Source organism: Penicillium angulare, assembly GCF_028827245.1.
Source record: "Penicillium angulare strain IBT 27051 chromosome Unknown utg000007l_segment0_segment0, whole genome shotgun sequence".
Taxonomy (NCBI): Eukaryota; Fungi; Ascomycota; class Eurotiomycetes; order Eurotiales; family Aspergillaceae; genus Penicillium; species Penicillium angulare.
In genome coordinates, this window is record NW_026623166.1 from 1,400,573 (window position 1) to 1,425,414 (window position 24,842).

The window sequence follows — 24,842 nt, forward strand, 5'->3', positions numbered from 1 at the left end:
AGTTCTCTTGCTGCTGTCTATCTTCTTCTATGCTGAACATCGCACGCAAGACTTTCAAACGAGTGCCTAGCTTCCAGGACCTCCTACAAGGCAGAATGACCCACCCCGATATGTACGAACTCCCCTCTATTCACCGCAATTCGGACACAACAGACTTACAATTGCTTCCAGTTCCGTTGACGTTCTCGTCATTGGTGCTGGCCCAACTGGTCTTGGTGCTGCCAAGCGTCTCAATCAGATTGTAAGTTGATTCAATTCTTCATTCTCGTGCTATTTCGCTCTGGGAAAAAAAAGCCGCGGCTGTGGGAGGCAGAAAAAAAAAACACTAAATAGGGGGGGGGGGTTGAAAATGGAGGGGTAGTAGCACATAGCACCTTTTCACCGCAACAATCTCACTAACTCGACTTCTCTCTCAACAGAACAACCCCTCATGGTTGATTATCGACTCTAACGAGACCCCCGGTGGTCTGGCTTCCACCGATGTGACACCTGAAGGCTTCGTATGTTTTCCCCCTCGTCTTATCTCTTATTGCGGGGCGAAAATCGACCGGGAACAAATTACTGACGCGCTCATGACAGTTGTACGACGTCGGTGGCCACGTTATCTTCTCCCACTACAAGTACTTCGATGACTGCATCGATGAGGCCCTCCCCAACGAGGAGGACTGGTACACTCACGAGCGTATCTCCTACGTTCGCTCCCTGAACGAATGGGTCCCCTACCCCTTCCAGAACAACATCTCCATGTTGCCCAAGGAGGAGCAGGTCAAGTGTATCGATGGTATGATTGATGCCGCTATGGAGGCTCGCGTTTCCAACACCAAGCCCAAGAACTTTGATGAGTGGATTGTCCGTATGATGGGTACTGGTATTGCCGACCTTTTCATGCGTCCTTACAACTACAAGGTCTGGGCCGTTCCCACCACCAAGGTATGTCTCCACTGAACTACTCTTTCCGTTCCGTCTCATGGCACAAAATCCCTCCTAACAATTGATCTCTTCTTTTAGATGCAATGTGCTTGGCTCGGTGAGCGTGTCGCTGCCCCTAACCTGAAGGCCGTGACCACCAATGTCATCCTCAACAAGACCGCCGGTAACTGGGGCCCCAACGCTACTTTCCGTTTCCCCGCCCGTGACGGTACCGGTGGTATCTGGATTGCTGTTGCCAACACCATCCCCAAGGAGAACACTCGCTTCGGTGAGCAGGGCAAGGTCAGCAAGGTTAACGCCAACAACAAGACCGTTACCCTCGCCGACGGTACCACCATTGGCTACCAGAAGCTCGTCTCCACCATGGCCGTCGATGCCCTCGCTGAGTCCATGGGTGACCAGGAGCTCATCCCCCTCACCAAGCAGCTCTTCTACTCCTCCACCCACGTTATCGGTGTCGGTATCCGTGGTGCCCGCCCGGACCGCATTGGTGACAAGTGCTGGTTGTACTTCCCCGAAGACGACTGCCCCTTCTACCGTGCTACTATCTTCTCCAACTACTCCCCTCACAACCAGCCCGAGTCCTCCAAGAAGCTGCCTACTCTCCAGCTCGCTGACGGCTCTAAGCCTTCCAGCTCCGAGGCTAAGGAGGGTCCTTACTGGTCCATCATGCTGGAGGTTTCCGAATCTTCCATGAAGCCCGTTAACCACGAGAAGCTCCTGGCTGAGTCCATTCAGGGTCTCGTCAACACCGAGATGCTGCAGGCCGGTGATGAGATCGTCTCCACCTACCACCGCCGCTTCGACCACGGTTACCCCACCCCCTCCCTGGAGCGTGAGGGTGCTCTCACTCAGATCCTGCCCAAGCTCCAGGAGAAGGGTATCTGGTCCCGTGGCCGTTTCGGTAGCTGGCGCTACGAGGTCGGTAACCAGGACCACTCTTTCATGCTGGGTGTCGAGGCTGTGGACAACATTGTCAACGGTGCTGTTGAGCTGACCCTCAACTACCCTGACTTCGTCAACGGTCGTCAGAACACCGAGCGTCGTCTGGTAGACGGTGCCCAGGTCTTCGCCAAGAACAAGCAGCAGCAGTAGATAATATCTTTGTCCCCTTTTTTCTATTGTTTTATTCTCCTTTACGCCCCCTCGCCTCTTCTTAAGCTGAGGCTTTACTTTGGATACACTTGACACGAGGTCTTACACTACGGAAAAAATATACACGCAAAGGGAGCATTTGAAGCGGCATCTGGGAGACAATCTTGTTGGCGTTTCATGTGAATTACTTCCCATCCTCATCACTTTTTTATTTTCACTCCTCTTCTGTCACCTAGAGCCGGATTTGCTTGTGACCTTTCATACTTCTTGATACACCCCCTACTTTTTAGACTTGTGGAGATTGCTGAGTGTCTAATTGACCACTGTTGACGAATGCACACGTTTCACCAAATAATCCAGTAATCTTTAACAATCAATAAACCTCTCTTCGCCTTCAAGTCGTACGTAGTATGGGCTAAAAAGTAAAATACCAGATATCAAAGATCTGGGTACATATATCTTTCTGTACCTGTTCAAAAGAAATTCATTTCCAATGAACTCGGCGAGTCTAGTTGGATATGGCGGTAGAGTGCAGACCCGCAGATTATCATTCAATTCAATCAATGCCCAGTCTAAACCAAGTCTCATGCCCCGAGACGACTTTACCACGCTACCTATTTGCCTGACATGCCTCGTTGAAGAATTCGGGCTCTGATCATTTGCCGAGGTTGCTGATTCCGAGATAATGATCGCGTGTGCTACAGTCAAGGCAAATGTTCGACGCAAAAGGCCACGAGGGGAGCCTCGCCCAGGGCACAACTACTAGGCTACAGTCACCCAGCCTACATCACAAAACCCAGAATGGATCACAATAGAGCTTAGAAAGAAATGAGCCGAACCTATCTATTATCATTGCTTAGCGTTTTTACCAGATATATACAGAGCCATACTTAAGAAATAAGACATTATAAAACGTCAATTGAATATACAGAAAACAGGGTACAGCACGCCGTAGAACAATGTGAAAGAAGGAGAAGGCGTTGGGGTAAGAGGATGAGCACATTAATGCATTCAGTTTGGGTTTGTTGATGTATTATGCCCACGTGCGTTTACGTTTCCATAAATCATCTTCTCTCACTTTTCATCTGTTCTCTGCTTTCCTTCCACCCTCCCCATCGATTTTTTTGTTTCGTTTTAATTAGTTGATGGTACGGCAATTCTATAAAATCAATACGAAATCCCTAGTATTACTAATAGTACTACTATTCTGAATTCCTATATAGCTCTTTGCTCAAAAATAAACGAGAGAGCTAAAGCAATGTATATAAGTAACAAACTTGGAAGTATATAAAGTCTCATTGAACCTTGTAATGAGGAAACCAAGACTAGGTAGTGAATACATTAAGCACTGGCACATTTGTAATATAGCAATGTATTTTCTTTTTTCGGAGCCTCGCGACTCTATTTCCCCCCCAAAAAGCTACCTATGTCACCCGTAGCGGGACGGTAAATTGCCCAGGCACAAAGTGCTGGTGGTGATCAAGAAGCCACCATTTCATAACTGAACCAGCCCATTGGCCATTATACCATTCTCGAACGGCCCGGAAAAATACAACATCACAGTCCCGAAGTAATATTGAGGTAGCATAAGCTATCTCGTTCTTCTGGACTTCTCTATGATTAGGTCCCCAGCAGGATATTCCTCCATTTAGTAGAGGTATAAAAGCCCTTGCATAGTAAGGATCGGCATAAAGTATCCCAGACACGTCTTCTATTCTTAAAATGTCTCCGTATGGGTGAATTTCCACTTCGGTGTATACTGGACCTTCAATTGGCTCTCTTTCCTTAGTCATTAAAGGCAATTGCTCCACCAAGCCAACGTACGAACGAGGAGGCTGCTGAAATAAGATCATTCGCCAACTCGCCTTCTTGTGGCGAAATCGTTGGTCGGTCTGAGGATCGATTTGAGGAATTTTTTCTATCCCTCCTTGGACATTTGGTGGTCCCCATGCCGTTGTTTGTCTTCCGCAAAGCTATGGCCATATATATTTATCTACTAACGGGTTGCGAATTCCCGCTATCCCACGTGGCAGTTTATATTTGACAGGTTTCAAGAATAGGGCAGCTTGTAAGTTGTTGCTATCCTGGATGAGATCGCGCCATTTGCGGCAGATCTTTGAGACAGGAGCAAAGTGCGTGTATCGGTATAAAGTAGAATAATTTCCAAGATTTCTGTTGTTAGGACTATCTTTGGTGGTTCTGCTGAATCCATGATTGAACGGGTGGTTTTGTGGGTGGTTTTGTAAGCGATTTTAATGAAATTTGAGGTTTACGTAGAAATAGAAATTGTATAAAGTAGGAGAAACTTTTCCTATTTTCAGATCACGGAGTAGCACTAGGCCGCATCGAATTTGGAAGGTAGACTATATAACCAAGGAATAATCAAGCGATTTGGATTGCATTTCGGGCCATTCCTAGTCTAGTATGTATTTGACCATCAACTCTTTCCCATCGAGGTCCCGATTTATACTTCAAAATGCGAGTCACTTTACCAAACTAGGACTAACCCCATAAGTTAGCCAATCACATGGCCAAACTCTAGCTTAATATGGCTTAGTACTCATTAAAACGGCATTCAAAACGAAACTTTTTTGCCTAATGCTGCAACTTGGAATAATAAGAGTAAATTATAGTGGTTCCCAAGTTGTCCCAATTAGGGCTAGGAGCGGGTGACTTTGACTACATTTATCGCGGGCCAATACCTACTATATTGAGAACTACCTGGTGGGATACAATCAGTTCTTCTTCTTCTTCCTACATTTTTGCCTACATCTCTCCTCATACCATGGCCCCTCCAAGATGGGTGCAGAACCTTGGTGCACGCCTTATCCTAGTTATTCTAAAATGGTCATTTGGCATGAGCGATGAATCAGAGGATGAATCGGAGGATGAAATCGAGGATATGAACGACGGACTTGGGGAAACCGAGAAAGGAAGCGGGAGTAATCGAAAGCTTCCCAGCAACGCCACTGGTACCCTAACCCGCGAACAGACAGAAAAGCTTTTGGGGTTGAAACAAATCCGTCACACTTGCCGTATGGATGGGGAACCGGACCCCTTCCGCTACCAAAACGAAGACCCTCGCTACCAACAGGATCTTTCAGAGTTCCTTACTTTTCTCAGTAGGTCGTGTTCATTGACCAATTTAACCTAATTTACTCATTCTTTTTTTTTGGGAAAAACAAAGAAAACAGAGTTTATCGATCGTGTGCAATTTGTTCTTCACGAGCTTGTTTCTCGGCCGCTTCAGCTGCAATTGCTGCGAGGCGTACTGCCTCCCTATTTTCACGTTCAATGCGATCAACTAGAATCAACTTCTCCAGCCTTGCAATAGCCTCGTCCTTTGCTGCTTCTGCTTCTGTTTCCTTCTTCTGTACCTCCTTATGTGCCTCCTGTCTTAATCGCTCATCTAAAATCATCTTCTCCAGCTGTACGATCCTGTCATATTTTGCCTTATCTGTAACCGCTGACTGTGGCTGAAAGTGAGGCATTCCGGCCGGGCTATTAGCTGTGGGAAAGGTTTCATTATACGGCGAATATCCTTGGGAATAAGGCCCCTTGGTAATTCCACGGACTGCCTGGGTACGGCACTTAAGGTGAAGCATAGTTTTGCTGAAAAGGTTCCTGGGGAGATATTCGTGGGCTCCGAGGGCGCCGTTTCAGGAAACTTTGGCTGGAATCGAAAGGCATCGTAAAACTCGGCCCCGACCGACAGATCACGATGCCACCTTCAACCTCCGCACTGATTTGTCGAAATATTGCGTGGGCAGATATAACGTATGCATATTTTTCGTTGGGATGACCGAAGACAATATCTCCCTACAGCTCCTGGTTCTTAACGCCGATGACCTATGCTCCACAGTCTCCATTCCCTATAGGGTTGTCATCATCAGTTATTGCATATGAAATTGAATAGGATATAGAGTTGACATACGTATAGGCTCTTCAAGTTCTACCGTCCACACCTCTGTAAACTTCTCTTTGCCTTCGTCTTGTTTCGCCTCATCCCGCATGCAGGTAGTACTACCACACCCCTCACATCTGGAGTCGACGTAAGTAAACATCTCCAATAATACAACTCCAACTTGACTCCAATCGCCACCTGTCCTGCAAACATCCGCGCCACGAATATCTCCGCATTATCTATTGTACCTGTCTAATCCCCGGTCGAACCAATGTAAAGTCGTAAATTACCCATCCATCCATCCAGAATAGAAACACAATCCTTGGAAACAACCCAGGAACAGAAAAAAGTGGCCACATTGAATGTACTGTACCTAGATAACGATAGCAAACCACAAGCCTCCTACGAAATTAAACCCAGACAACCGTCGGAACCATTGAGTTCTGAATGTGGTTCGCAACGCTGATTTGGTACCGCATTCAGAGCCGAAGGGTGGCGGTTGTGGACCAACCGTGCCCTCATAGGATATCGTGGAACAACACGACGTGCCCAAAAATAAATATCTCCACTTGTACTGTATCCATATTGGTCAAAGTTTTTCAAGCTGGGTGATTGTGGGTTCTAGACGTTAGACATTGAATAGAGGCTAAATGGGTGAAGACGTTGCTTTTATTTTACAGTACTATTCGAGAATGGATTTTGACGCGTGGGTCTTGAAAAATTTTCAAGTTGCTGGATTTTTTTGAGATAGAAGCAAAAAACCGAAAATAAAAAGTCATTTCATGAGCCCTAAGCACAAAGTCCAGAGGGTAATGTTCAAGTTGCTCTACGCCTACGTCTACGCCCATAGATAGACTGAAAGTCTATCCTCAGGCTCCCCTTGACCCCAATCGTAGTAGGTAGTGTTTAACCTGGAAGACCACCGATGTGAAATTGCTCTTATCTTCTATTTTCTTTTCAGGTAAGCCTCCTCTCTGGCAATATGTATATGGTCTTGACGATGTAAGAGCAAGGGTGACAACTTAATTCAAGCATAGAAACCTTGAACTAATTGCTCAAGCCATTTTTAATATCCCATCAGTACAATCATAGATTTTTCTTCGGAAACATCTAGCTGGAAAGTTTCCTAGCTTAGACCGACAAGCTTTTTTCCAAGGCGGGCCCGAAGAGGCACATTAAAGCTTAGTTAGATCTTCTCAGAAATGAACTATTTGACGTTCTGGTTGAAATGTCACTTATTCGTTCTAAGAACTTAATACATGAATGATCTAAGTAATAGAAATTCCGCCGCCGAACCGAAATTATGTAAACTAAATGTATCAACAGTGGCATTACTTCGCATAAACTATATACAACAAATGCATCATCTTCATATCTTAAGATCCACAGCCACCTTCGGGAACCACACCAATCGAATCAAGCCATACAAGGCCAGTATACGAGTTATCCTCGGAATCACACGACGCAGAAACATGCAACTCAGCAGTTGACTTCTTCGCCACAAAGCTTCCAGTGACAGACACCCATGATCCAAATGTATCCTGGTCCAGCTCCTGTTGCGCAATCTCACCACGAGTAGCATTGTGACCCGCATAAGCGTAGATAAAGCAGTACTCAGAGCTATCATATGGGACCTGCGCCTCCGCGGTGAAGGTATATTTAGTGCCCGGCTTGAGACCCTTCAAAAGCTGAGAGATAGTGTTGGCACCATTATCAATGGCGGTTGTCAATGCACTGAGAATTGTTAGCTTGTTTTTCAAATTTTATTTAGATGATCCTAGTAATTTCTCATACAGGTAGTGGTCACCGCTGTAAGAGCTTGTTCCATTGCTCACTTTGGCAACATTCACTGCAGATGGATGCCAGGGGAATAGAACTCCGGATTCAAAGCCGGGGTTCGTAACGGCATTGCATGCTGAAAGGGCCATTATTGCGATAAGATGAGAATTGGGATTATTGTAATGCTGAGAAATAGAAGAATCAAAGCGAAAAGCCGGTCTTATAAATGTTTACTTCTGTCTGAGACATTTACGATGTGGGTTGCGGATTTCCCCGCCGTAGAACGTATTTGGAAATTAAATCAGGGTCCAAGGCACGCCGCTCGTCCCGGTATTAAAGTTTGAAGGAATCTGACGATTGTAACCTGGCCAATGCTTGTGCATAAGATGGACAGGAGTAGATCCGATACAGTCTTATGTTGCAGATTTGCATAATGATGGGAACTTTGTACTTTGACGTCTGCAAGCTGACAGTTCAGATTGACCAAACAGACCGGCGATCGATACCCGTGTCTTTCACTTGAGCTTTTCAGTTCAAGTTTTCGGTCTAGGAGCCGCTCGAGTTTCTAGCGTGGGAAAATGGTGTCCTTGACGGGTTGAACACAGGAACAATTACTCCATATGCCATAAGTCGGCGCGGGTGCCCTTTCGGCTTTCAAAAACAGGCTGATGGCGCGATGGGCCGCCTGAGCTTACAAGATTCTAGGTTCTGATCTATATTTATCGCTATCAATCGAGTCTATTTATGGTCAATTTGTCTTGCTTGTGTTTCTGGAAATATACTTACTACATACCATCTTGAAATCACTTCTCTTAAAAGAGAGTTGTATTTCAAGTTCTAGTGCTGCGCAGAGTAATCCGTAGATTTTGCGGATCTTATTCCCGATGTGCAGTGCAAAACATGGAGCAGCTCGAAGTGGAGTATATTTCCACACCTTTGTCAGGAGTCACGTGATCTTGATCCTGGTGCCTAAGGCATCAGATCACTAGATACCCTCTCTCTCTCTCTCTTGTGATCGTTCTTCTCTTCTCTTCCCTGAATCACTTTTCCACTCGGTGGTTTCCCTAGTTCTTCGGCCTTTTCTCCATTTATCTAGTCCTTACTAGCTGTTTCACCGTCTCTCAGTCTGTACCAGCCTCAGACGCAGACAGGTTATGAGTCCTTACCTTGTCGACTTCACAAAGTGAGAGTCGATTTGCTCCCAAAATACTGGTTTTTGACTGCATTTTGTTTTCCCTTCGCGCAGAGACAGATCGCGAGAAATCGCCTATTTTGAAGTCTCTAGCGCTTAAAACTCTTACCCTACTACCCTGTCTTCGATCGCTTACGTACAGCACGAAGGCACTACTCACCTTACTCGATTAGGACATACACAAGGTGTCTCAATTCGTTAATCTCAACAACACCCAGGGGAACATCTCCAGTGAAAGCACGGCCCCGTTCAACGCAGATAACGCAAGTCGCGACTGGACGACGATCATTGATGCCGTACGCACTGACCAGGCCCAAGATCTACCTACAGGCGAGATCACCCTTCATAATCTTGAGCTTACCTTAAAGAAACAAGAAGACTACGAAACCTGGGAAACTAACGTCAAAAGCGCATTGTCAATTCACGGGATCGTTCACTTGCTGGATTACAACCTACAACGTCCTCGACAGAATGATAACAACTCTGCTCGTTGGTTCATTGCATCCAAGGCCGTTGCATCATAGCTAATCGCAAGCCTCTCGTCTAATCTTCTTGTTTGTATCAAGGCCTATGGCCCCATCCAATTCAGTGATGATGTCTATGAATCTATCCAGAAATAAATACAAGGGTACGGTCTACATGATGATATGATCAATCTGGCTAAATACAGTAATATGAAAGCATCAGATTACCCAAACATTACTACCTTTACCGATGAATATATATTGTTCTATAATAAGATGAAATAGCGTGGACTCGACAATAAGCCTTGCGTTACCTTCTTGCACATCATGAGTTAGCTGGAATCTTATCCGGACGTCCGCGATTCTATTATGGAAGCTGCACGCGTTACCAAAGTATCAATTGAATCGTACACCAATACTGACCTTATCGACATGACGCATAACCTTTGAGATAGAATCGCTGTACGAGAAACAACCACAACAGGTTACGCCACACCTGCCAAGAAACGGGACAGCAAAAGAAAGGCCTGGGTCCTACTTCTGGTAGACCAACAGCTTAACCATCCACCAAAAGGCGTATCTAATGACATCCACTGCCAAAACCAACGCAAAAAGGGACAGATGGACGGCATTTGCGCACATTGCGAATGTCATGGCCACGGTGCCGATATTTGTTACTCCCTGAGACTAGACTTATGTAAAAAGGAGGACTGGAAGGGTTCACCGTCAATCTGGGCCTATAAATGGCCTGAGACGACCGCTATATCGGTATTATTAACTAGTATACAGTCGCTACTCTAGCAATACACATGACTCAGTCTGAACATAGTTCCCAGAGCAAGCACATCAAGTTCCGAGGTCTTCTCTAAGCACAAAGATGTATCAATTAAAGCTATCGGCACTAGTTTACTCCTACTAGGCAACTCTCCACGATCCGTCTGCACAATTCAGCCATCAATCTGATTTAAGGCGGAGACGCTCATCAGCAACATCGGTCAAAGCTGAAATTCCCGTTAGCCTAGGCACTTCCTGCCGCCTCCTCCGCACAGGTATTCATGAAAGACTCTTCGTTGCCAGAGGGGTAACTGTCGTGGTCTGCGTAGTACCAAGTGTACCCAACGGTGCCCACAGATGGGTCATCGGTAGTATCGAAGTCCATGCAATAGATTCCATAATTTTCGAATCTTTTGCTCTCATCGTACTCACTCGACATCTGATCGGCCACGTTCTGCTGGACGTCGTGGACTTTCATGCCGGTAATGTCTCGATCAGTTGCAAGATCTCTCGTTTCGAAGACATATCCACCATATATCTTTGTTCCGCTGTCACTGGTGACAGAAGCATCGGCGTCGTGAGCCGCTTGGCGACGATGGTTGCCAGTTGTTCCATTTGTCGAATCAGCGCGGAAGTCGTAGTTTTGAGGAGTCGACTGAATATGATGGAAGACCCTGTCATTGCCCGATGAATCCTGTTTCTCAACCTTGTGATACCACAAACGGTGACAGGTTTGATTGTTTTCACAAGAAGTGTCGGCAAAATGAATTGGTAGACCATCACCAGCATGGAATGATTCCTGGATTTGATCGAACATTCTTGGTGCGCCATCGATACTAGGATACTTGTAGAGATAATAACCGTCTGCATCGTCATCCAAACTAAAGGATCTCTTGGAAGGGTCACTAGCAAGGGCAGCGACTAGGTTGACGAAGACTCCAATTATGGCAACAGCGATAGCCACCACACAAACAGGTGTATTGCCAGGGTTGATGGCGGCTAAGGCGCAGGCACCACCGACAACCGAACTCATAAGTATAGACGCATTTCCTGTGTATGCGGCTCTGTCAGAGCGCTTCGCAAGAGCAGTGGTTCCATCCCAGCCTGAAGTGGACTCGGCACGAACCTCAAGTTCTTTGCCAGGCAAGGCGGTAACCACTACCACTAGAATGACCAGCACGGCCAGGGTAGCGAAAGTGAGACCCCTAGGAAGAGGCATTTTAAACGGAGATTGAATGAAAAGCTTGGTTTATCGTTTTATTTCATAGAGAAACGATATCTCTTTTATGTCCGGAAATCCCCATCAGTCCCAAACTATTTGGGACCGTTTTATCGAAATAGATGAGGGATTTTAACAGCAAGAGGTGGAACCATGACCATTGAAGCCTGATGGGCGTGCCAAGGGAGTATTGGCAACTGCTGATCTTTCTAAAGATGGAGGACGCTGCGCCAATATCCTGATCGAGAGACCCAGCTCCTTCGGAGGAGGATTGTACACACTTTGGGTCTTCCGGATTAGCCGTTCCACCTGATGCTGGGAGGGGAGTGAAGTGGATATTTTGCTTCTTTGGGAAGGTATTAGTGTGTATATCTCGAGTTTCAATAGGCAGGGCATCCTTGGAAGCTCATTTAAGCGAAGGACGTGGATACCGCTTGCTTCAAGTTTCCAGTCGCTCTGCTTGGCATGGGGCAGCCCCCGGGGTAGATATACTTTGTAGTATCTCGTTATGTCTCACCATGCCTGGAAGGATTCGAACCTAGTACCAGTTTCCATATTATCGATGATCCAATCCTTCTATGTACTTAAATCGTACGTTAATAAATCCTTGACGGAACCCATATTCCTAATTGAAGTCTAGAGGTCACATAATAAGATTTGACGAGCTTTTCTATGTTTAGAATGACTTTCATATGCAAAGACGGGGCATCCTTAGTGTCTACCGACGACGAGTTAGTTGGAATACTATGATTCAGCTATACTGTACAGAGCTATATGCGCGGTCCCGGAAATTTGAGGACACTCGACCCATATATCTATTATCCCAGTGGGGGTAGCTAGAAGGGATCTGCAATTGGAAAAGCCTAAACTTGGCATAGGAACAAGCAATAGCCACCAAAGCCAAGCAAAGACAAGCACCCCCAAAGCATTTTGCCGACTAAATCCCTCATTTCACGAAACAAATTTTGCTTTCAGCCTCAGTGAAGAATCGACGTTGAAGGCTTTTTCACAAACACCTACACAATGTTCAAGGTGAAGTTATTGTGCAGTATACATCCAATTCAGTTTTGTCAACTATGGCCTTCAGCTGAGATACTACAATCATTGTGGGTAGCGAACGAGGGTGAATTTCTAGGAAATGGGCATGTCAAACCAAGGGTTTCCTACTACGAACTCCATTATTTGCTCTGCAATGGTGCAGTTAGTTTGATTAGCGTACCCATCAGATATCTTGGTGCCGGTCTTCTACTGTGGGTCCGAGGTCTTGGCCTATATACATACGGATCACAGTATGGGGACGAAAATACCTGTTCCTAGAAACAGGTCAGCCTCATACTCCATCTTAGTGTACATCGCAAGTATTACAGTAGACCCTGTTCGAAGAAGGATGCATTCTAACCTTGGACGTTGTTTCCCTGGTCCCTTGTGACCTCACAGTGAGTGGGCCTGCCGATCCCAAAATGCGAACTTCGCTTGGCGGGCGCTCTATTTACCTCAATTGTGACCGCGATCGACACCCAGAAGTTTCTGGCCCCGGGGGCAGGGAATGGCCCTGAGCGTGCTTGTTGATCCCGCAGCTGTCACGATACGATAGTGTATGTACATATCAATCTTTGATACCGCTGAAAAGGCACATGAGTCGACGTCATTGAGCCCGCTGATACAAAAATGCCAAGATATAGAATTCGCATACAAGACATCCGCGGGGCGGTCATAAGAAAATATACCAGGTAGTATTGCTAATTTGATCCTTTGGTCATATCACTATAATCCCAGAAAAGTGGAAATGCGAAACATCTCCTCAGTGGAGACACTTATAGCCGGTAGAAAATGATAAAAATCGGGATGTCGTTTGTGCCCGCATGTACATGATGAATTCATACTAGTATGCATCCTGATAGGTGGAGGTTTCTATACTTAGGTACGCAGTTCAACCTTGGAAGTTATTAAGAAATCGTGAAATATAAATACCCGTGGACCTCACCAACAGATCTAAAATGTTACGACTGTTCAATCAACAGAAAAACTGTTGAACATAAAAAATTCTCTTACAAATTCCATCAATCGCCATCATGAAGACTTTCCAGGCCTTTTCCTACGCTCTACTTGCTACTGCAGCAAGTGCTTACAATCTGCATTTCCTTCTTGGCACACAATGCAATGGAGAAAACCTTGACAATCTCATTGGCAATGATGCGATTAAGGCTACGTTGAATAGTGAAGGATGCTCTGTATGTTCACTCAAAATACCTAGCTTTACAAATTTCTAACAAACTTCGAGACCTTCGGCGTTACTAGCAATGCCCAGTCAATTGAAATTGAGGAAGAGAGTGGTGATGATGGCAAAGGTAAGATTAAGTTACCTGGGCAATGCAGACAGACCTCTTCATTCCTTTTCAACTACAGTTCAGATCTTCGCTAACCACCAGCAGGTTTCTCATTCTGGCTAGATGATGGATGTGCCGAACCTTACGAACAATTGACTGAAGGTTGTATTAACATTGTTGGCGATCTTTCAGTGGGATCTTGGTCATTGGGTAAAGCCAACTAATGATTCATCTACACATACTCAGGTTTTATGGCGTGAATGTGGCAAAGAAACAAACGGCTTGGAAGTGGGTGTGGTTTGAGTTTAGACTCCACTACCTTTGGCCCCGGGGTCCAGAGCCTTCCCCACCAAGACCTATTGTTAGTTAATGTCCTGTTTATGTCAAATATTTCCTGGTAGCAATTTTACATTTGAATTTTTCTTTCGTCTCATATGTCCAGAATTGATCGTTTTGGCTTGAATGTTCCCCACCTTGTATAAATCATGGATACTTCAACACATATGATCAATATCGCGGGGGCAATTGCTCTTACCTGTACAACTCTCATGATCGTTGTTTCTGTCATCTACGTCGCAGGTGCCTCCCTGGGCTTTATATTTGGACGATTCATCCTACAATACCTGCCACAGATTGTTCCAGACACTCGCAATAGACAGCCACAAGATCAGGATCAGAATTCATCTCAGCCTGTTCCATTTAATCACCGATCCTTGCAAGACCGAAACGCCCGTATTCTTGGAGCGACTTTCGCATTTTGTTTCTTCTTTGCAGCTTTAATGACAGAGTCTTATCTGGAAGGACTCAAGGACGTTAACGGGGAAGCCGATGGCTGGGATATTTGGCGTGCCAATGGAGTCCTCATTCGTGCTTGCGTGGAAGGTCTTTTGGTACTGGCTATTCTTCGTGGGGCTGGTTGTATTGGACAGAGAATCCGAAACTTCCTTTGATCTGAAAAGACCCATCTCACCTCTCAACCTTGGAAGTTTTCAATTCTTGCAAGGTCTCAGCTTTGAAGTGGCAAGCTGATAGTATGGACATGTTATGTTATGCATCACACATGCGAACAAAATATAGATAGACTTTTTCCGGGCACTATTGCTAGTAATCATCATTTAACTTATTTCGTTTAAAAACCGACTGGTCTTTCCAGGCCACAATGCTTGTACAATGTCGAGCCCAGCCCTGTCAGACTTTCATCTCCTTGAAACTCGTAGCTTACTAGCTCCTGCATATCTCTCCATCCGCTTTGATCGTTCCCCATCGCTTCTTTCCCATATCGTCGTCGTTCAGAGAATGTTGCAACTAATATATACTAGTAACTCGCGTACAGTCATTCTCGAAATCGATTTGGCCCGACACACACTCAATCATTCTTCTCTTCCATTACCGGGATCTTAGCGCAGATGATTAATTGTGCCGACCACAGTGGTTGAGGACCACTGCAAAATGCCATTTGTACAGTATCTTATCGCCTCAGCACAGCTCTCACTTAGCTTTGCAGTGAGGTCTATTACAAGGTTTTAATTGCTGTGTTTTTCAAAGTTCCTATTTGTAATCGAAATGAGTCACAAATCGAAATGAGTCACAAAAACTAGAGTCTATTCCACGGATAGCATGGTCTGCTCTCGGATGTGGCCCGGGGGCCAAAAATAATACCAGTTAAGTACGCCCCACTAGGACTCTTTTTCTTTTACAATAAGGAAACGAAAAAGCACTAATTGTCCCCAGCACCACGATGCCTCGCAAAGAGCCAACGAGTATCCATCTTCCACCAGAAGTTGTGAATATAATCACAAGTTATCTTGTGGTTGAAGACCCCGCAGCGGTGTTCAGTCTCGCAAAGACCAGCAAAACCTACTACGTCTACTGTCAAGCAGCTATCCAAGCAGCTGCCAAGTCCATAAAATTCCACGATATCAAAATAGCAGTCCCTAGGCCCAGACAAGAGGCAGCATTGAACGGAATTGTGAATCACCTTATTAAGCGGCTCAAAGCTGCTGATGGATTTGGTTGCGTCCGTCGGGTTTTCGTCGCACACCCCAAACTCGTTAATTCGTATTCTAGATGCTATGACGAAGAGGAAGAATGGAAACCGCCCTGCTTGTCCACCCTGTTATCTTCTAGTCAGGTAGGTGACGATACGACACAGTATGGAAAATGGCAGGAAACTCCTTTAAGCCGGTATCCAAGCAACTATGTGGAACCTGACCGGGATTCCTCGGCGGATCTTTACAGCCCCGTTGTAAGGCTGATCAAAACTCTTCCCAACTTAAAAGATCTCATTTGGACCTGGTCTAATGTCATGCCACAATGCATCCTTGATACTTTACACCGAGATCAACCGCAATGCCGTCTCCATTTGGATTACTTTTTCAACGGCCCTATGATACAAAGGGAATATCGCAGGGTCTCACGGTATGACAGAGTCTGGAGACAAAATATGGATACCATGTGGCATGGCGCGCCTTCTCTTCACTCAATTAGTATTGGTAGTGGCCGCGAATCTTCATATGAAAACCCTCGGGGACGAGGGCTTTTGCTGCGAGGTGTAATTAGCGCGCCGAATCTCAAAGAGCTTCGTTTGAGAAGAAATGAAAGGGCTCCGGACATACCTTCAGAAAGCGAATGTCCATCTGAAAAGCTTTCATTGGAAGCCCTCCATTTCGAGAGCAGATCGGATTTTGATGGGGGTACGCTAGAAGGGTGGAGTCAGTACACAGACTTTTCAACCTTGCAGACTCTGAAAATTCATGGTCGATTGAATGACGACGTATTCCGTATATGGAATCGGACGAAACTCTCACTTACATCTCTGAGAGCTCTGAGCCTGAACATTGGTTCCAATGCTTTGCGATCGGCGGACTTCTACAACTCTGCGAACAACTTTCTCCACTCGGTGCCTCCTTTGACTGAGCTTGAATTTGAAGGATGGCACTCCCTTATTAGTATAGAATCTCTCGTCGACTATCATGGGCCCCATTTGCACAAGCTCAAGCTCTTGAATCCGACAGCATGGCAGTTTGTGAATGAAGAGGAAATTCAGCTAATCGATGAAGGATGTCCGTCGTTACAAGAATTGGGAGTTCCTCTCAATCGCAGTCAAGATGAATTTGAGCAATTTATCTTATATATGGCGTTGGGGTCCATGAAAAATCTCAGCACCCTGCATCTTGACTATCAGATTCTACCTCCTCGAACACATGAGATCTCGCGAGAGGCAATGACTTATTTAAGCGAGAGGATGTTGTCTCATGCGAACCCGCCGCTCAAAGATCCCTCTTTTGACGAGTTTCAGAGTCAGTCTTGCGGAGAAGTCCGTTACAAAGAGCATCAACTTCGAAATGGTCATGTGGAAAGAATTATGGTTGAGTCTATCATCGATAAAAAGCTTGCGTGCGAAATATTTCAAGTCATTTCTGATGCTAAACCTTTTGAATCGGTTAAGATGAAAGATGTCATAATATCAACGAGTGGCTCAAATTATGGCCATTCCATAGCCTGGATAGTGAACACATTCACCACAGCATGGCACGTAAAGCAAGTTTGTGCCAATTCGAATGGCCGGGAGGTTTTGATAGTAGCTGAGGAGCTTCAGCCGAGTGAGAAGAATTCAGGAGGAAGACGTGATTTACTTCCAGGATGGATAGAGCCTATATTCAGGCGACTCTATCCAGAGCAACCATCTAAAGGGCCACCTCGGAAAACATCAAAGAAATTGGCGGCCAAGAGACAACAAGATGATGTGCCTATCACATGGAGGCATCAACTATGTGCCACTATTCCTACTTGGAGTCTTATGTCTCCATTATCGTCCCAAAGAAAAAGGCGCGGAGAAAGGCTATCATTGCGCAGCGGGAAGGCCTCTTGGGGGGTGCTAGTATAAAGGGGCTATATCATGGAAAGCGCTGCCCTTAAATCTTTTAAGAATTTTGATTAATTAATGAAATCTATGTGTTTTTTTTCTTCCTGTCAGATGAGGGAGCACAAGCAAACTCTATCGACAGTCACTGAGCTTGGTGACTTATTCTATGAGTGCGACTCATTTGCAAAAGCAGAGAAAATGTACCAACGAGCACTCAAAGGGTATATGAATTTCGGGCCAGACGACAGCTTGACATTGAAAGCAGTGTCTAATCTCGGCGCACTGTACTTGCTAGAAAATCGATACAAGAAAGCAGAGGTGATGTACCAACGAGTGTTTCAAACACATTTGAGAGTCTCCGGACCAGACGAGGAGGAGATGACAGAAGCAGCCCAAGATCTTGGCCAGTTCTACTTGGAGAATGAACGTTGGAGCGAGGCTGAGATATTTTTGACTCGAGCATTCAAGGGCTATCAGACTACGTCTAGCTCAAAGGAAAAAACTACGTGGCCCATAGCTCTCGATTTGGGCAACGTATTCTGGGAGCTAAATCGGCCCAAAGATGCTTTGGGGTGGTACCAGCAGGCATTGATGGGCTTTGATCAAGACCTTAATGTAACTGAGGCTTCAAGGGACTCCAGAGTTCTGGAGATACTTATAACTCTCAACAATGTCTATTCAAGACTTGGGGATTCTGCCCAGGCTCTTATACACACGCGGCGTGCGCTACTGATTTGCGAAAAGATTGAAGGGCCAGACAGTTCACAGTGTAAAGAACTTGCCAGAAAGGTTGACAAACTTGAAGATCTTGCCTATCAATACAGAGGACCTGAGCCCATCAGCACTCAGCCAACCAGCACTCCAAGTGGGGTTTTCAAAAAGCCTAGTCTGTTTACGAAGCTTATCATAAGGGGTGGTCAACGCTGACTGTAGCTTGATGCTCCTGGGTGAAGGATTGTGTCAAAGCCCTATTTCTGCGGGGGAGGTGCCATTTTCTTTGGATATTGAGGAGCTACATATGCCGAGGCCAATGTGACAAATGCAGCAGGGAAAAATCAGTGAAGTCTAAGTCCTGTTCTCGAGGTCTATACTGGCCCACATGGTCTATACATTTATGAATTACGATTATGTGGTTGCCGAAGCTGGGCTGTGCATTCAAGTGCGTAGTCAAAGATTGAAATAGCAGAGTGTAGCATGTGATTGTTTTGATTTTGATTTTGACAATTGGGATATCAGATAAAAAATAAGAGTTTTTAATTCGCCGCCACATATCAGTCGCTAACTGGTGAGAAGAGACCGATGGATTTATGTATGCCATATGTTGTTTATCCCTTTCGAAGCAGCGAGAACTATGAAAGAAAAGTTCAATATGTGTATCTAAACCTTTAACTAGAATTCAATTCAAATTTCCTTCATGGTGATTCGATACCCCCTTTTTTTCCTGTTCACGACAATCTTATTTTCGTATTTTCAAACGTTGAGAGATCAATGCTTGACCCACATTTCGCCTTCGCACTAGCTTCCACATGTCGGCTTCATCCTTCCGATGCAACTCAACGTTTTCAAATTTGCCATGTGACAATAATTTACTGTGTACGAATACTGCATGGGGTTTATTCATAGAGATCCAAAACTATAATTACGCGTAATTCCGCCTTCTCTAAACTCCGGTGCCATTGACATTTTCTTTGGACTACCGGGAAAGAGCCCCGGAGTCTACCGATTGATTAGTCACTTATTATTTGTTTGGTCCATTCGCCGTCCAAGAAGAAAATTTAAGAAAAAATATAGAAAAGTACGGGTGTCCCAATGTATCTATCCCGAGTACGAAAGGATTGGTCCGAGAAGCGCTAGTGCCAATAAAGAAAATGGAACAATTCCAATTGCGCGGCGGAAAAAAGAACAAAGAAATTAGAATAAAGGGGGCTCTATCAAGACTAGCGGGTAACTCCTAACCTTAACACTGTCCACGAAACCTATCAACCGCCGACGCGGGAAATTAAATAGCGCGCTAGAGACTAAGATAGAAATTTTGCTCCACGGGGATCCTCCGAAAATCAACGCTTTCCAACGGTTCTGTTGGGCCATTAAGCGAGTCCCAGGTACACAGACCCAGGAGTAAGAACCCAGCATTTTACATTGGTTCTCGTCTCAGACCCCATCCATGGATAGGGGAAGGCGACGGCTAGAATGGGGCTAGACAAGGATCCTGCCAAGGCTCCGTTTGTAGGTCTGTTCAGGAGCCAATCAATCGATCATGCATTTTATCTAAATAAAATTTCAATCAGGGGCCGAGAGCTCGTGATTTTTTTTTAAACGTTCTTTTTCTTTTTAAAAGCAATTGTTCTCTTTTGTTGCTTTCTCCGCAACAACAACAGTAATTCGACAAAATGGCTGCTTCCATAGTTCAAACGACAGCGGAGCCTGTCATCCACTTGAAGGCCGAGCCCGAGGTCAAGGTAATTCCGTACTCTGGCAGTGTAGAAAAATAAGTCAATGTTTCAGTTTTGCTGACAGTCTATACAGAAACAAGACCTTACTTATGGCTTCATAAGGGATAAGGTCCCAGCTCATTGCTTTGAGCGATCAGCTCTCAAGGGACTTTCTTATCTATTCCGTGACATTGTCTATGCATCTGTTCTGGTGTATCTGGCTTTGAAGATTGATCTTCTCCCAACTCCATTCCTCCGAGCCTCTGCCTGGATTCTCTATGGATTTGTCCAGGGCTGCGTTGGCACCGGACTATGGATCATTGGCCACGAATGTGGTCACGGTGCTTTCTCTGAATCCACCGCATTGAACGATTTCCTCGGTTGGGCCGTGCATTCGGCCTTGATGGTGCCGTTTTTCTCATGGAAGATCACCCATGCCAGACACCACCGTTATCATGGACACATTGACAAGGATACCGTCTTTGTCCCTCCCACCGAAACTGAGGTTGAAAACCAAAAGCCAACTATGTTCAGCAAATTCATTGAGTTGGTCGAGGAGACTCCTCTGTACCATGCTATTACTTTAACCGGCCACCAGCTTTTCGGATGGCAGATGTACCTCATGTTTAACGTCAGCGCCGGAAACAAGAGCTTGCCTGATAAGGGAACATCCGGAGTCCAAAAGTTCAGAAACAGTCATCTCGACCCCCTTGGCTCCCTTTTCACCAACTCGCAGACCCACCTGATTGCCATGACTGATATGGGTCTTCTTATTGTCGCTGCTGGACTTTACTACCTGGGTACTCAGATTGGTGCCTGGAAGGTTGCTCTGCTTTACGCTGTGCCCTATTTCTGGGTTCACCACTGGCTCGGTAAGACCATCAATCTACATAAGAAAGCTTAAAATTATAAAAAATAGTATACTAACTTTTCTATAGTTGCTATCACTTACCTGCACCACACTCACCCTGATGTCCCTCGCCATGACGATAAGTCATGGACTTTCGTCAAGGGTGCCCTGGGCACTGTTGACCGACGATTTGGTTTCATTGGACGTCATCTCTTCCACGAGATCATCGACTACCATGTCATCCACCATCTCTTCCCCAGAATTCCATTCTACCATGCTGAAGAGGCCACCAACGCCATTGTGCCTTATCTCGGAAAGCAGTACCATCTTGAAGAAGGCTTGTTCTTGAAGGATCTGGTTGATACCTTCACTACCTGCAAGGTTGTTCACAACCCCGACTCCGAGGGAGCTTTGCATTGGAAGCCCTCGGACAAGGCTGGAAAGAAGCTTAACTAGATTATGATTTGTCATTGCATGTTGCATTTGTTTTTTATAGATTTGCCTCATTGGCATACTTCATTGTTTATATTTAGATTTTGGTTAGACTAGACTATGTCTTTCTTGCAGTCATGCACAGGTATAGAACCTTGGATGAACATGGCATAGATCGGGAAGATAGAATGCATTCAACTTGATCAATCATGATTTCTAGGAACAAGCTTTAGTATAACTAAGGTTCCCAATGCCTAAGAACCTGAACTTCTCTTCTTCAAGTTTTCGACTACATGTGTGTTAAAATATTTACTTTCAGCTATGACACCACACCTACGATAAGATAACTTGGATTGTGGATCTATGGCTGGAAGGAACACTTAGTGGCCATTTTAGATCCGTCGCTCATCGAGTTGTATGCCAGGTGTGCGTATGTGGGCTCACGCCAGTAATTAGGCAGCAACGGTGGTCACGTATACTAATATGAAGTTTCCCGATCAGAATTCACATGAAGATGCATTCAAACATCTCACTGGCATTCAACCCATCAACTCTCCAAACTACACACTCATCTCCAAAGAGCTTGTCGCCGCTACCATCATAATGGACGAACCGATTGTGACAATGATCGACCCCGAAGCCGGGGGATCTTTGCTAGATACACTCTCCGAACTTCCCATACTTAGTGTGATCACCTTCGTTCTCAGTGTCAGCACTTTTTACAAAGCATGCTATTCAATCAATGACAAAGAGAGAAGATCCGTTCGCATCGGCATCTTCATCGGATTCGGTGGGCTAATCCTAATTGCAGCCCTTGCATTCTTCAATCATGGACCCGACGTGATCGAACTCGACATCCACGACCTACCAACCCTCGGCCTTCTAGTACTCTTCTTGGTTCTCTTCTGGTTCCTTCTGGGTGCTTTCCTGTTCGGTACCCAGGATAGCCAGAAAAGCCTCGTTAGTGAAGTGGAAATCTCCCGCCAGCGCGGTTCGGACCCGGATAGTGCCGTGGGCAAATTGAGTGAGCAGCTCCGCACAGAGGTTGAGATTGAATTTTTGGAAAATCTGTTGGAGGTCCGAAAGGCGAAGCTTGCGAGGGATACTTGAGAGGACTCCTAGTCTTGATTCTTGATTCTCGCCCCCACTCAACCTTACGCGTTATTTCTGCTGCCTAGTTCCCCTCTTTATCTCGTGATAGTGAGGTGCACTTTTTTTCCATATTTGGGATATGCGCAGAGTGAAACAAACATAGCCTCATTCGAAGGTCTTTTGTGGTTGCCAAGGCTCTAGGATTGACCCTCCCCGCACGACAACAGATGGATACTCCGGAACCTGCCCACAAGACAGCGATCTAGGCTTTCTCTCCAAGTTCAAATTTATAGGGATGGTGAAGTGCGCTATACATAGATAGTATTTAGATCGTGAAGCATATGTACATACTTCACGTTTAAGGGAGAATGTAGTACGATAACTGTGAACTATATTTCGCATTACCCCAGATACACAAAAACCTTATTAAAGCAAATAGCTCGGCTTCGAATATCATCTTGATGGGTAATTGACATGTGCAGATCCTTCCATTCGGTTGTAAGCCTTAGGAGTGTACTCGTATCCCATAGGCGTAAATTTAGATGGTAGTTCTATTGATAGCTCGCGTGTCCCCGCGCATGGCCTGTCCCACTAAGCAGGCCCGGTCCCAAACGGACAATTTCAAAGCCGCACAAGTCAAATTTAAAATCTACACTGCATATGCATGTTTCTATATTTTCATAAGACATCATAATTATGATTTTCCTCGGGGTTCACACTGACAAAATTCTCCGATGCTGATAATTTGAGCACTGATAAGGCCCCCTAGTGGTGCGGGGACCAACCAGCGAAAAATCGAACGATCGTTGGTTTTCTAGACGTTCCACGTCGGCTCACTTCTATTATTATCGTGGAACCAGGTAAAATAGGGCCCAGAAGCTTGGCTGGAACCCATTAGTTATGCGCTAAAGATTCGAATCTGAGACATATTGATAAGCCTAGAGGCTAAGACAAGTTACGGTCAGGTTAGGGAAAACAGAATCCAAAACTGATTCATAGTATAGTTCAACTTAAGGGAAATTGCCGGTAGAAACTTTGAATCTTGTTAAGGGGCGAAATGACATATAGGTAATTTTATCGGCATTGACTATTTCATAATAAACAGGGCATTTTAGCGGGAGGACGCGTCACTTGTTGGGTCAGCCAGAGTCAGGCAAATCATGGATCGGAGCCGTTCTTCCCCACCGGGGGCATATCCGAACTATGTATTGATACCTATACATAGCTCTTAGGCTTGTCTTAAGAGTCGTGGTTTCAGCCCAATTTGTCTTTTCGGTTCGTCTGTGATAGAGATATCGTACGGGAGTATACACGCCTAGTTCAAGAAACGGAGTTGAATCCCGGAAGATTAGCAAATGATAGAGTTTGGTATTTTTAACTATGCCCTGCAGAATGACGTTGTTGTATACAGGTCAATATCGGGAAGAGAACATGATTCTCTTTTTGCAAAAGAGACACGAATCAAACCGGTGAGTATATTATACTGTGTAGTGTGCACCTCATAGGCAAGACAATCATTAGCATCATGATCAATCATAATTCATGCGCGCTTCCCCGCTGTCGAATCAATAATCAATAATATAGTTTCAGAGGCCCCTTCCTGCCGTTTGTCTGTTAAACAGGCTCGATCTCGATTCGCACAAAGCTTCTTTGTCAATGACTAGGTATCCACCGTAACAGTGGCCACACCGACCTCGTCAAACCGTGTAGAAACTAAGATTAGGTCCCGGGGTGGTGGAACAATGTCGATAGTCATCTCCGGCAAGGCAGCGGGTGATTCGCGGGAAATCTGGCTAGTGGGAAGCCGCGAATGCTCAGCATCATTAGTTGTGGTCCATGCATCCGGGCAGAGGGATTGTGGGCGGTTCTCTAGTAAACCTTTGTCAATGATTTGCTTCGATCATCATGTTTAACCGACGATCCCCTTTCTTGTGAGATGGCACAGACCTTCGTTCCCAAGCGGATGACGGATGGTGCCTTTGACTTTCTGATGATCGTGCGGCAAAGCGGCCCAAGTTACTCTACGGCGCGGCTGCTGCTCCTGTTCCTGGTCTTGTGAATATGGTAACAGACAAGAGGCCAGCCGAGGCGTAATGGAGTCTTTGCTGGTGTCCACTGTTGGGTGGGCCGACTTGGCAACTATCAAAGAAACAGATTTTTCTGATGGGCTTGTCGGGGCCATGACGAAGAGGCTTGGCTCAGAACGATTTCCTATGCAAGATGACCCGCGGGGTTCATCACGGTTTGGATTGACATTCACCTCCTGTTCTGAGTCGCTAGGAGATGGTGTGGAACTGGGAGGGGAAGAATCGGGTCGCGTATCACCAGTGTGGCCTTGATATTCATTGTCATGATCATCTAGGCACAAATGGTCAAAATCAGCAGATAGTGTGCGTAGAAAGATGCGGTGCAGGTGATATTGGAGCTCTTCGTCTCCCAAGGTGATGATTGTTGGTGGGCGTCTAATCATGGTGAATATGGAGAGGA

At 45.5% G+C, this 24,842-nt stretch overlaps 12 protein-coding genes across 12 annotated transcripts; 8 read left to right on the plus strand and 4 right to left on the minus strand.

The window, feature by feature from the left end:
* Window positions 1-29: 29 nt before the first annotated feature.
* N7478_009797 (protoporphyrinogen/coproporphyrinogen oxidase) lies at window positions 30-2,025 on the plus strand (the record flags this gene model as incomplete). Its single annotated transcript, XM_056926011.1, has 5 exons — window positions 30-112; window positions 172-241; window positions 420-500; window positions 580-930; window positions 1,009-2,025. 5 exons carry the CDS (start codon window positions 30-32, stop codon window positions 2,023-2,025), a joined length of 1,602 nt encoding a protein of 533 aa, XP_056775381.1.
* Window positions 2,026-4,810: 2,785 nt separating this feature from the next.
* On the plus strand, window positions 4,811-5,179 carry N7478_009798 (uncharacterized protein; the record flags this gene model as incomplete). The annotated part of the gene is made up of 1 exon (XM_056926012.1): window positions 4,811-5,179. One exon carries the CDS (start codon window positions 4,811-4,813, stop codon window positions 5,177-5,179), a length of 369 nt encoding a protein of 122 aa, XP_056775382.1.
* Window positions 5,180-5,222: 43 nt separating this feature from the next.
* N7478_009799 (uncharacterized protein) lies at window positions 5,223-5,630 on the minus strand (the record flags this gene model as incomplete). Its single annotated transcript, XM_056926013.1, has 1 exon — window positions 5,223-5,630. The coding sequence occupies one exon, from the start codon at window positions 5,628-5,630 to the stop codon at window positions 5,223-5,225; it is 408 nt and encodes a 135-aa protein (XP_056775383.1).
* Window positions 5,631-7,305: 1,675 nt separating this feature from the next.
* N7478_009800 (uncharacterized protein) lies at window positions 7,306-7,857 on the minus strand (the record flags this gene model as incomplete). The annotated part of the gene is made up of 2 exons (XM_056926014.1): window positions 7,306-7,663; window positions 7,724-7,857. The coding sequence occupies 2 exons, from the start codon at window positions 7,855-7,857 to the stop codon at window positions 7,306-7,308; spliced, it is 492 nt and encodes a 163-aa protein (XP_056775384.1).
* Window positions 7,858-10,382: 2,525 nt separating this feature from the next.
* On the minus strand, window positions 10,383-11,357 carry N7478_009801 (uncharacterized protein; the record flags this gene model as incomplete). Its single annotated transcript, XM_056926015.1, has 1 exon — window positions 10,383-11,357. The coding sequence occupies one exon, from the start codon at window positions 11,355-11,357 to the stop codon at window positions 10,383-10,385; it is 975 nt and encodes a 324-aa protein (XP_056775385.1).
* A 2,072-nt stretch (window positions 11,358-13,429) lies between these two features.
* On the plus strand, window positions 13,430-13,908 carry N7478_009802 (uncharacterized protein; the record flags this gene model as incomplete). Its single annotated transcript, XM_056926016.1, has 3 exons — window positions 13,430-13,588; window positions 13,639-13,705; window positions 13,790-13,908. The coding sequence occupies 3 exons, from the start codon at window positions 13,430-13,432 to the stop codon at window positions 13,906-13,908; spliced, it is 345 nt and encodes a 114-aa protein (XP_056775386.1).
* A 261-nt stretch (window positions 13,909-14,169) lies between these two features.
* N7478_009803 (uncharacterized protein) lies at window positions 14,170-14,634 on the plus strand (the record flags this gene model as incomplete). The annotated part of the gene is made up of 1 exon (XM_056926017.1): window positions 14,170-14,634. One exon carries the CDS (start codon window positions 14,170-14,172, stop codon window positions 14,632-14,634), a length of 465 nt encoding a protein of 154 aa, XP_056775387.1.
* Window positions 14,635-15,422: 788 nt separating this feature from the next.
* N7478_009804 (uncharacterized protein) lies at window positions 15,423-17,570 on the plus strand (the record flags this gene model as incomplete). The annotated part of the gene is made up of 1 exon (XM_056926018.1): window positions 15,423-17,570. One exon carries the CDS (start codon window positions 15,423-15,425, stop codon window positions 17,568-17,570), a length of 2,148 nt encoding a protein of 715 aa, XP_056775388.1.
* A 177-nt stretch (window positions 17,571-17,747) lies between these two features.
* On the plus strand, window positions 17,748-18,476 carry N7478_009805 (tetratricopeptide repeat protein; the record flags this gene model as incomplete). Its single annotated transcript, XM_056926019.1, has 1 exon — window positions 17,748-18,476. One exon carries the CDS (start codon window positions 17,748-17,750, stop codon window positions 18,474-18,476), a length of 729 nt encoding a protein of 242 aa, XP_056775389.1.
* A 1,463-nt stretch (window positions 18,477-19,939) lies between these two features.
* N7478_009806 (oleate delta-12 desaturase) lies at window positions 19,940-21,287 on the plus strand (the record flags this gene model as incomplete). Its single annotated transcript, XM_056926020.1, has 3 exons — window positions 19,940-20,008; window positions 20,076-20,853; window positions 20,920-21,287. 3 exons carry the CDS (start codon window positions 19,940-19,942, stop codon window positions 21,285-21,287), a joined length of 1,215 nt encoding a protein of 404 aa, XP_056775390.1.
* A 459-nt stretch (window positions 21,288-21,746) lies between these two features.
* Window positions 21,747-22,373, plus strand: N7478_009807 (uncharacterized protein; the record flags this gene model as incomplete). Its single annotated transcript, XM_056926021.1, has 1 exon — window positions 21,747-22,373. The coding sequence occupies one exon, from the start codon at window positions 21,747-21,749 to the stop codon at window positions 22,371-22,373; it is 627 nt and encodes a 208-aa protein (XP_056775391.1).
* A 1,642-nt stretch (window positions 22,374-24,015) lies between these two features.
* N7478_009808 (uncharacterized protein) lies at window positions 24,016-24,825 on the minus strand (the record flags this gene model as incomplete). The annotated part of the gene is made up of 2 exons (XM_056926022.1): window positions 24,016-24,224; window positions 24,303-24,825. 2 exons carry the CDS (start codon window positions 24,823-24,825, stop codon window positions 24,016-24,018), a joined length of 732 nt encoding a protein of 243 aa, XP_056775392.1.
* Between the last annotated feature and the right edge of the window lie 17 nt (window positions 24,826-24,842).